Here is a 10656-nt window from a genome sequence, read left to right on the forward strand (position 1 = left end):
AAACTGATGATGTGCCCTGTAAACTTTCACTCAATCCACAATAAAAACCTTAAAAAAAAAAAAAAAGTAAATTATAGAATGGTGTGATACAGTATAATTCCAGTTTTGCAAGACACCAAGTTTACTTAAGCACGCACAGTATGTGTGTTTGTATATGTGTCTGTGTTTTTACAGAAAAATCTGGAACTCTTCACAGTAGTTATTCAGAGTAGTGGGATTAGTGGTGATGTTTCTGTGTTTTTCTGAAATGTAAAAACTTTTCACTAGTGAAAATATATTTCTTAGGAACTTAGAAAAACCACTAAAATTATGCTTTTAAAATGAAAACAAGTAATTTTTAAAGTGGCTTTGTGTGAACTAGTTAGACATCATGTCATTCCAGTCCAGAGCTCTCCGTGGTTGAGGCAGCCACATCTTGGCATTTTCCTTCTTGAGCATAAAGATGTGTGAGCCTGCTGAAACACAGTAGGCCCTTTTCAGTGTCAGTGAACTCCACTACGTTAAATCCACCTCCTTGGCTACCCATCTGCCTCTCACAGGAGTGAGCATCTTAGGGCAGGCCACCTGGACTAATGGGTTTGGTTTTCCAACAGCCCAAGCTATGTGGTTCCCACCAGCCTGTCTCACGGGATCAAGTTGGTCAACCCGATGTTCCGAGGTTATGCCCAGCAGGTAGGCTGTGTGAGCTGCCCAGGGGACACCCGGGGCCTTTACCTGTCAGGAATGGCTTTGAAGCTAAAGCCAGTGTGGAAAGTAGTAACAGCAGTTACCCTTTTAGGCGTGACTTCAGGACCAGACTCTCTCTGCCTGAGCACTTATGTGTATGAGTGAGGACCCTGGAGCTCCCCAGCAACCTGCTGAGGCAGCCAGTCCTGATGTTTGCAAATGGAGAAGTTGAGGCCCTAGGGGCCAAGTCACTTGCCTGGATTCCATAGCTGATAAATGACCGAGGAGAAATGTTAACTCAGGAAGTCTGACTCTACAGTTTGTACCTCTCAATGTTGCACCAAAGTGGCACTCAGCTTTCTTGCTTCTCAAATCATAGGCAGAGTTTATTTCACTTTTTAAAAAGTATTATTTTAAATCTAGCAAACCATTTGAACCCAGACGTGTGTTTTTATTTTATAAAACCGTGGAACCAAGATGAAGTAGAATACATATAGATCCATGCCTCAGCCCTGAGCTAAGTTGATAGTTCCCATGGTCCAGGTCCCTGCCCCAGACTGGGGTTTCCCTGCTGGGTGTGGGGTGGAGTTGGACTTGCCTGGCCATCTTTTCTGCTGATGGACTGTGGGGCCAAGGGTAGAGCCGTGGTTATTTGAGGTGCACTTGTAGCTCTCTCCATCTGGCCCCTCCCCCTCCTTCCTGTCCCTTCCTGGGCATATCTCTGCCCATACCCTCAGCTGGGCCTGTCCAGCCTGAACCCCAGGCTCCTGTCTGAGAAGCCCAATACTGGCTGAACACCAGCCTTCTTATAAAGTGATCACTTCCAGGATGATTGCAATCCATCACCTGTCACTTACTAGCAATTGCTGGGTGTGTGCCACATCAGAAGTACAGTTCTATTCAGTCCTCCCAAAGCTCGCATGAAGTGGACATGGTCATCACCCATGCTTTAGTAAGGAGTGAGACCCAGAGAGGTTCCGCTGCTCACGCAGGTCACACAGCAGGTAGTGGCTGGGATGGGACTGAGAGCTGCTCTCCCCAAAGTCTAGCAGGCCCCCTGCTGGCCGTGGGTCTCTGGGTGACAAAACTGAGTGGGGATGCTGCTGTGTGATATCCATCTGGACTCCAGGACCAACTTCTTTTTCTCCTGGTTCTCAGACGCAGTGCAGGGAGCATGTCTGCATCTGACATGTGAGGTGGTGCTGTCAGGTTTCTGTGTGGGATGCGATTTGGGTAATGGGCACATAGTACTTTTGGTCAAAGGAACCAGATGGTATATCGGAGATTTCCTTATAAAAAGAACCTTTCCATGTGCCCCACTTACCCTCATCTCCTTAACTCTGTTCTTGGTCTGTCATTTTGCCTAGGGAAATCCTTCCTGAGTGCCCCCTTTTCTGTGCTACAGCTAAGAGAACGAGGTGTTTCCTCGTTTGTGGGCACTTGGGTGCATCTGGCCAAACAGGGCCATGGTCTCAAGTGGATCAGAAGTTGGGTTAGGGGGCTGCTTCTGACATCAGGGTCTGAGTGTGTGAGGGTTAAAACAAGACGTTGAGCCCAGGTCCTCTCCAGGGGCTCAGCCACCTTCTCCCCTTGCCCCCAGTGGGTGACTGCCATCATTATGTTGTGAGCCATGTGCTGGGCTCCGGGGCCAGGCTGTGAGGCCTTGGGGGAAGACGAGGTGGTGGGAAGAGTCCCGATAATTGGTCCAACTGGACTTGAGCACCCAGCCAGCCTCTAGGCAACAGTGTGGTCACTCTCACACAGGTGTGCAGGAAGCCCCTCCCCTCAGCTGTGTGCACTTCAATGCCATGAGGCAAGGGAAGCATGGGCACACGCGGGTCACAGATAAGTTAGGGTACTTGGTTGCTGGCAGAGGAAAGAGAACAGGAAGAGCCAGAGGAAGGGTTAATACGGGTGGCCAGGTCCTCCTCCTTGTACACGACCCCTTAGTGTCACCCCCTAACCCCCACTGGCTTGGCCTGGAGGGAACAGGTATGTTTTAGTGGATGTGTCTCCTTCCATACTGAATTTGAAGCAGAGTGGCAGGTGGTTATGTGCATCGAGCTGCCATGCTATATATAGCTCAGTAACCTGGGAGAATCTCCTCAACCTCTCTGAGCCTCAGTCTCCTCCTTCGTAAAATGGGGCTTAGGACGGGAATGCCTGGAGAGTCTGTGGTTAGGAGTTGACTAGAATAGCTGCACAGGGCACCCACGAGGCTGTCACTAGACGGAAGCAGCTGACATTCTTGTCAGCAGGAGCAGCGGGGTGCTTGTGGCCAGTGCTCCTATTGATGCAGGCCCTGGTTCCAGGACACCCAGGAGTTCCTGCGCTGCCTGATGGACCAGCTGCATGAGGAGCTCAAGGAGCCAGAGGTGGCAGCTGTGGCAGTGACGGAGACTCGGGACTCCGACTCAAGTGACATAGACGAGAAGCGGGAGGGTGACCGGAGCCCGTCCGAGGACGAGTTCCTATCCTGTGACTCCAGCAGTGACCGGGGTGAGGGTGATGGGCAGGGTCGTGGCAGGGGCAGCTCACAGACCGAGACAGAGCTGCTGATCCCAGACGAGGCGGACCGCGCCATCTCCGAGAAGGAGCGGATGAAGGACCGCAAGTTCTCCTGGGGCCAGCAGCGCACAAACTCCGAGCAAGTGGATGAAGATGCTGATGTGGACACTGCCATGGCCACCCTTGATGATCAGCCCACAGAGACTCTGCCACCATCTCCACACTCCACCAGCCCCTGCCGGACACCAGGTATCAGACAACCAGAGGCTGCCCGGGGCTGCAGGGAGGAAGCATAGCAGCACCCCCATTTGCCCTGCACCTATTTGTGTGCTGGGCACAGTCATGCAGTAGTAACTCACTCAGTCTTCCCAACACCCTGGGAGGTGAGTCTTTCACTAGACCCAACGTCCAGGTGAGAAACCAGCTGCAGGGATTTCACTAAGATTTCACTTAGCTGTAAAGCCTGCAGCCCCACTCCCTCAGCCGGTAGCGTGAAGTGTGGGCAGCTCCATTCCAGCATGTTTGGGGCCAGGGTGTATGCACAGGAGATGCATGGGTTGAGGTCTCAGCCCTATTCAAAGCTACTGGTGGGGCCTCTTCCTGATCAGACTCTGGTCTGGCTGGCTTGGCTACCCTGGCCCCAGCACAATCCCTTTTCTGTCTCCAGAGCCAGACAATGATGCCCACATACGCAGCTCTTCTCGCCCCTGCAGCCCCGTCCACAAGCTGTCTAGCACCCCTCCTCGCTCAAGTCCTGTGAGGATGGGGCCATCGTATGTGCTCAAGAAAGGTTCGGAGGAGTGGGGTAAAGGGGTAGACCAGCATGGTATCTGCATGTGAGCTCTGGGCTAGGAGTGAAAATAGTGCCCCTGGCTGCCACTGTCAAACACTGCTTGCTAGGGGATGGGTTGCGTACTACTCATGTAGTATCTCTTGGAATGCTTATAGCATCACAAGGACATATGTAGGGGATCCCTGTTTTACAGATTTGACCCGCTGCCCTAGCAAAGGAAGCCCCAGTGCCTGCCCCTTGCCCTAGACAGACAGGTGGCGGTTGGGCCTAGTCCCATGCTGTGCCCCCAGCCCAGGTTCTGACTGCTGGCAGCCGGAGGCGGAAGGAGCAGCGCTACCGCAGCATCATCTCTGACATCTTCGATGGGTCCATCCTCAGCCTTGTGCAGTGCCTCACCTGTGACCGGGTTAGTGTGCCTGGGATGAGGAGGACTGCTGGGCTTCTGGCAGCCTCGTGGGACTCATTCACTCAATTGGGGATGGTGGGAGAGGCTCTCCCCAGCCTTGGAGGAGGGTAGGCTTGCTCCCTCACACTCCCACCTGGTGGCTGGAATGTGCAGTGCGGATGCTGTTCAGTCAGGCCAGAGCAGGTATCTGGAAGGAGGAGACCCAGGCTGACCTCCTACCCGATAGGTGTCCACCACAGTGGAGACATTCCAAGACCTTTCGCTACCAATTCCTGGCAAGGAGGACCTGGCAAAGCTCCACTCAGCCATCTACCAGAATGTGCCGGCCAAGCCAGGCACCTGCGGGGACAGCTATGCTGCTCAGGGTTGGCTTGCCTTCATCATGGAATACATCCGAAGGTATGTCTGCCTTTCTGCTTCCTAGCCTGGGCTTCCTGGCACTCAAAGTCTGGGCTGGAGGCCGACCTTCAGTGAAGTACAAGCATCTGCAAGGACCAGGGGTGGATTCCAGAAGCGGGCTTGAGGCTGATGAATGCATGGAAGGATGTAGGGTGGTTCCTTGACCACATTGGAATTGTGTTGATGCCTCCATTTCAGATTTGAAGGATGGGTCTGTGGAGGACAGGTAACAGCAGGGAGAGTGGCTGAGAGGCAGCTGGATGGCAGCAGCCGGCAGTTGTACTGAGACCTCATAATGTTCTGTGATGGCACCATGATTACTGGTCCTTACAGATGAGCCTATGACCCATGACACCACTCCTCTGCCCCTTGCACACATTGGGTCAAACCTCCTCTCTGGCTTATCAGGGTCCTGAGGCTGGAAGCAAGCCCAGGTCCTCTAGCACCCCTGCCACTGCCTCTTTGTCTTCATAGGTTTGTGGTATCCTGCACTCCCAGCTGGTTTTGGGGTCCTGTCGTCACTCTGGAGGACTGCCTCACTGCCTTTTTTGCGGCTGACGAGCTGAAGGGTGAGTGGCCTGAGCTGGTCAAGTGGTGTTGCTGGGACCCCTCGGAGGTTGTCAGGGGCTTTGTCTGCATCCTGTGCACACACACCCACCTTTCCTCAGGGTATCATGCGGTGTAAGATTTGTAGTACACACTGCCAGATTGGGCTTCAAAAATGGTCAAGTTCGTGTCGCCCCCTGCTACCTGTACCTGGCCCTGAGGCTGCAGGGCTCCTGCTCACCCCCGACTCCGCCGTCTGCTCCTGAGATGGTAACCAGGTTTTATGTTTTACCAATGTGATGGGCAAAAATTATATCATGCCTGAATTTTGCATTTACTTGATTATGGATAAGGTAGAACATTTTTCCCCCATAAGTGTACTGGCTGTTTGTAGTTCTTTGAAATTTCACATTCCTGAACTTTTTCTACTTTCTCCTGGGTGTTTGGCATCTTGATAACGTTTGGGAAAGTCTTCGTATTTTAAAGATTGTAACTCATAGTCTATCTTTAGTAGTGCTTTTCCCACCCACTTCAACAAATTAATTGATGGTGAAGTGTTCCCAGGGTGAAATTGTCCCTTTGTTTTTCATGTTGTGGGTTCTGAACAAAATCTTCCCTCCCTTTGGTTCCTTTCTGGTTTTATTTCTTAGACACATGTCATCACATTTGAGTCTTCTGTTCTCAGCCCCTGCCTGTCCATTCCCACTCTTGTTAACCCTGGTCCCTTTATTTCCCCCCAGGTGACAACATGTACAGCTGTGAACGGTGTAAAAAGTGAGTGTGTGCCTTCTGGGGCCCTTCTCCCAACTGCCCTCCCATTCCCCGCCTCTGCGGCCTTCTGAGCTCCACAGACTGCCCCTGGGCTCCATCCTGGCCTCACAGAAGTGACCTCTGTTCTCCCCTCACTAAAGCCAGCGGCTCACAGTCTCTCTTCTTGCCTCCCCTCCCCAGGTTGCGGAATGGAGTCAAGTACTGTAAAGTGCTCCGGCTGCCCGAGGTGAGTGGGGCAGCCCTCCCCGGCCCCCTGCCTTCCATCCTGCAGCACAGCACAGCTAGTGGGCCTGTGTGAAAGCTGAGCCCCCAGCACCACTCAGCAGCAGCCAGTGTCTGAGCCCAAGGGGCCCCTGGAGATTCTAGAGATATGGCTGCAGGTCCTCATGGGAAGGAGAGTGCACATTTTCCTCTCAGGAACTGGGGCTCCTCTCTCTGTGGCCTTAGCGCATCTGTTAGCCAGCCTGTTGGTGAGGACCCACAGTGAGGTCACCTCAGCAGGCCGGACAGTTGTGACCTCTGTCAGTAGCAGAGTGAAGGAAGCCGGGGCAGACGTGGCCTGTCTGAAGAGGGCTGTGTGAGTGAGACCTGAAGGTGGTGGTGGCCTTGTGAAGGGCTCATGGATAAGCAGGAAGGAGCTTGAACTTGTGAAGGTAGCTGTGGATGGAGCACAGTGGAGAGTGCTCGTGATGGCACTCAGTGAGCCTGAGCAGCCATTGTGAAGAAGGCTTCTAACAAGAGGCATCAGCCAAACTAGTGGTCAGAGTGCTTTTGATGGCCAGTGCCAGGGGAAGGGGTAGCGTTCTGAGGGGAGTAACCCAGCCCTTTTTAGGGACAACCCATCTCGGCAGCAGATGCCCTCATCAGGCCTGGACACCTGCTGTTGGCCACGTGACTTGGCTCTGGTCAGCTCCCATGTGGAGCTGTCTGTTTAGACTGAGCAAGTAGCTGTGTGGTTTCTTGATGCATTCTGCTTCGATGACGAGGCCAAGTGGTCTAGAACATTGGTCAACAGTGGGCTGGTGGGTGCCCCAAAGCTGCAGATCTTAGAGTTCTGTGGGGCCTGTTAAGGCCCTAGCCAGCTCTGGGTTGACCAGCACCCTCCCCTATCCCTCAGATCCTGTGTATTCACCTGAAGCGCTTTCGGCATGAGGTGATGTACTCCTTCAAAATCAACAACCACGTCTCCTTCCCCCTGGAAGGCCTCGACTTGTGCCCCTTCCTGGCCAAGGAGTGCGTCTCCCAGATGACCTCCTACGACCTCCTTTCAGTCATATGCCACCACGGCACTGCAGGCGGTAAGTTTGGCCACCTGCCTGCTTCCAGCACCCCCTGGCCCAGCCTCCTAGGGTCCCTTTAACTGCTCGTCTCTCCCACTGCAGGTGGGCACTACATTGCCTACTGTCAAAATGTCATCAACGGGCAGTGGTATGAGTTTGATGACCAGTATGTCACTGAGGTTCATGAGACGGTGGTGCAGAATGCTGAGGCCTACGTCCTCTTCTACAGGTTTGGGGTGTTGGGTGCAGGGCGCATGAGTGGTATAGGCTGGCTGAAGAGCAGTAACTGGGCCCCTACTTGGGCACCCCTTTAGCCTTCCTTGGCTTCCTACTGTGGTGACACAAGCCTGCTCGGGATGGAGGCGTGAGTCTGAGAGGGCTTTCAGCTGGGAGAAGGAAAGATTGGGGTTTTTAAGTGATCCTGTGACCACTGTGAAGAACATGGAAGAGACCAGTGGGCAGACCCCAAGTTTGGTTTTTGGGAGATGGTGGCAGCCAGAACTAAGGCCTGGGCAGTACGGCTCAGCAGGGGGACTAGGGCACAGGACATGGCTGTGTCCCCATGGTGGCAGCAGACCAGGCCCCATTGCAGCTGTCCACTGTCCCCTCTCCCACCCCTGCTCTAGGAAGAGCAGTGAGGAGGCTGTGAGGGAGCGACAGCAGGTGGTGTCTCTGGCTGCCATGCGGGAACCCAGCCTGCTGCGGTTCTACGTGTCCCGAGAATGGCTCAACAAATTCAACACCTTTGCTGAGCCAGGGCCCATCACCAACCATACCTTTCTCTGCTCCCATGGAGGTGAGGGTCCCTGACCAGCAGGCCCTGCTGGGGCTGCTCCTCTGCAGGGAATTTCCAGGTGGGCAGGCTGGAGGGCCATCTCAGCCCCCAGCTCTATCTCCGTGTGCCTTCTCCACAGGCATCCCGCCCAATAAATACCACTACATCGACGACCTCGTGGTCATCCTGCCTCAGAATGTCTGGGAGCATCTCTACAACAGGTAAAGAGGGACCAGCTTGCTTCTGACACCCACGAAGCCCAAGTATTCCTCATGCAGGAAGCAGCACAGCCCAGAAGCTGGTTCTGCCCTGAGGGCCTTCCCTCTGGTAGCTTTCCAGAAACACACACAGTTGTGCCTACAGTGACAAAGACACATCATTTGTGTGAATCCTGTTGGGCCCTTTCAGTCACACGGGATAGGAAACTCAGCAGCCCAGACTGGTCATGGGCTCCTCCCCAAGCCCTTCACTCTCCCTGGATGGCTGGGATCTGCCACAGCTGAGGTGTGCTTGTACACATTGAGAAAGAGGCCAAGCAGTTCTTGTTCACCCCACGTCTCTTCCTGTAACGGACTTACCACATTGAGTTGCAGGTTAGGAGCAGACTTTCTAACTGCGCTGTGGCCAGTGAGTGGGTCAGGGCCTCATGGAGATTCAGACCCAAAACCTGTGGGGACCCTCTCAAGCATGGGTCACATAATCTCCTATTGCTGGCAGCCAGCCTGTGACTCTTGTCCTCAGGCACCAAAACTCCTGCCCACTTCCCTGCCTAGTAGCCAGGAGAGGACTGGAAAGGGCTCCTCTTGGTCTTTGTGGCGCACCTGCTCTCTGCTGTTATTGTTCACGTGCTGGTGAGCAGGTGCCGGTGTACCTTCCGTGGTAATCAGTCTAGTGAGGAAGACGTGTGACAGTGCCTCGGGGAAGCCCATGGGAAGGGTGGTGTCAAGGAAAGCTTCCTGGGGACTTTCATGTCCCCTGAGACCCTGAGGGGGACCAGAATAAGCATCCCTATGGAGGGCAGCAAGTGTTCTCTGGCAAGTTCTGTGCCTTCTCCCACCAAGAACCTGTGCTCAGGGCCTGTGTTTCTCTCCCTCCCTCCCTCTGGGTGTAGGTTTGGGGGAGGCCCTGCCGTGAATCATCTGTACGTGTGCTCCATCTGCCAGGTGGAGATCGAGGCTCTGGCCAAGCGCAGGAGGATCGAGATTGACACTTTCATCAAGGTACAGACAGGATGGGTGGCATGGGAGACCCGCTTCTCCAGCCTGTGCCCAGGACACACTGGGCCAGGGGCAAAGGGGCTGTGTGGGACTAGCCACCTGTTTGGAGGAAATGCTGTGGGAGACAGAGTGGCTAGAGGCTAGACATTGGGGAGGTTTTTACTGGCAGGTGTTGGGTTGAGTCTGTTAAAGATGGTCTACCTGGTGGGCACTAAGATAAACAGGGCTGGAGCATACCAGGCTTTTTGGTCTTGGCTTTGTTGACACTGGGATGTGGAGGACTGGCCTGTGTGTTCTAGGGTGCTTAGCAACATCCCTGGTATCTCCCCAAAGTTAGCTCCAGATAGTACCTAATCGCCCAGGGAGGCAGACTCACCCTTGGTTGAAAACGACTTGGCTCTTGAGATCAGTAATGAAAAAAGCAAGTTGCAAAAAGGACCCCCAGTGTAATCCCACTTAGAAAGGGTGCTTCTATGCAGGCACACTCCCTCCCTGCAGTGCTGATGGCAGGGGGACTCGGGGACCACCAGGTCTTCAGCAGTAGAGTGGGGGTGGGAGGTAAAGACATTGCAGAACATTAAAAAATGACACTGTCAGAACATGTGTTAGAGATGTGAGTGGATCGACGCATTCTATGGGTGAGGGAAAAGAAACTGTCCCATGTGATCTGAATTGGGCTGAAAAACGGATACTGGAAAAAGATTCACCAAAGTAGGTTGAATGTGGCAACAGTGCCACCACTGAGTGGTGGGCTTCAGAGAGGTGTTTGTCCCTTTAGGTGTACTGGGAGTTTCCTTTGTATTTCTGTAACTAGTCTCCGGGATGCTCAGAAGCTGACCCTTGCTTTATCCCCAGCTGAACAAGGCCTTCCAGGCCGAGGAGTCGCCCAGCGTCATCTACTGCATCAGTATGCAGTGGTTCCGGGAGTGGGAGGCCTTTGTCAAGGGGAAGGACAATGGTGAGTAGAGCAGGGGCCCCTCTTTCCATCCCTTCACATGAGCTGAGAGCTGAGAGCACACTGCTTTTCTAGGCCCCTGAGCCAGACCTCTGTCCCCAGCCCAGCCTTCATGCCAAGGCTGTTCATGCTCTGTCTTCTCCCTGCTCTCCACCTCCTGTTCAGTCTGGGGAGGCCCCAGGAAGCTGCTCATCCTGCCCTTTGCTTTGAGGAGTTTGTTGCCCTAAATAAGAGACTGTAGTTGGTAAAGGCTTTCAGACTCTCCGGAATGACTATGGACACTGTGTTCCATATCTAGAGGAGGAGAGAGGCTCTGTCAGGATCTGGCCCCACCCCCCAC

At 53.7% G+C, this 10656-nt stretch overlaps 1 protein-coding gene across 1 annotated transcript in view; it reads left to right on the forward strand.

Annotated features, from left to right (window-relative positions):
• The window catches only part of USP20 (ubiquitin specific peptidase 20), a 61438-nt gene that overhangs the window by 49501 nt on the left and 1281 nt on the right, over positions 1–10656 (forward strand). Inside the window, exons 8-21 of the mRNA XM_006834868.1 lie at positions 594–672; positions 2979–3423; positions 3842–3964; positions 4258–4373; positions 4600–4772; positions 5247–5341; positions 6059–6092; positions 6270–6315; positions 7207–7387; positions 7472–7598; positions 7996–8165; positions 8284–8365; positions 9256–9364; positions 10217–10319. Of these exons, the coding sequence (XP_006834931.1) occupies positions 594–672; positions 2979–3423; positions 3842–3964; positions 4258–4373; positions 4600–4772; positions 5247–5341; positions 6059–6092; positions 6270–6315; positions 7207–7387; positions 7472–7598; positions 7996–8165; positions 8284–8365; positions 9256–9364; positions 10217–10319 (1883 nt within the window). The remainder of the gene's footprint in view (positions 1–593; positions 673–2978; positions 3424–3841; positions 3965–4257; positions 4374–4599; positions 4773–5246; positions 5342–6058; positions 6093–6269; positions 6316–7206; positions 7388–7471; positions 7599–7995; positions 8166–8283; positions 8366–9255; positions 9365–10216; positions 10320–10656) is intronic.

This window comes from Chrysochloris asiatica, unplaced genomic scaffold (genome assembly GCF_000296735.1).
Source record: "Chrysochloris asiatica unplaced genomic scaffold, ChrAsi1.0 scaffold00014, whole genome shotgun sequence".
Lineage (NCBI taxonomy): Eukaryota > Metazoa > Chordata > Mammalia > Afrosoricida > Chrysochloridae > Chrysochloris > Chrysochloris asiatica.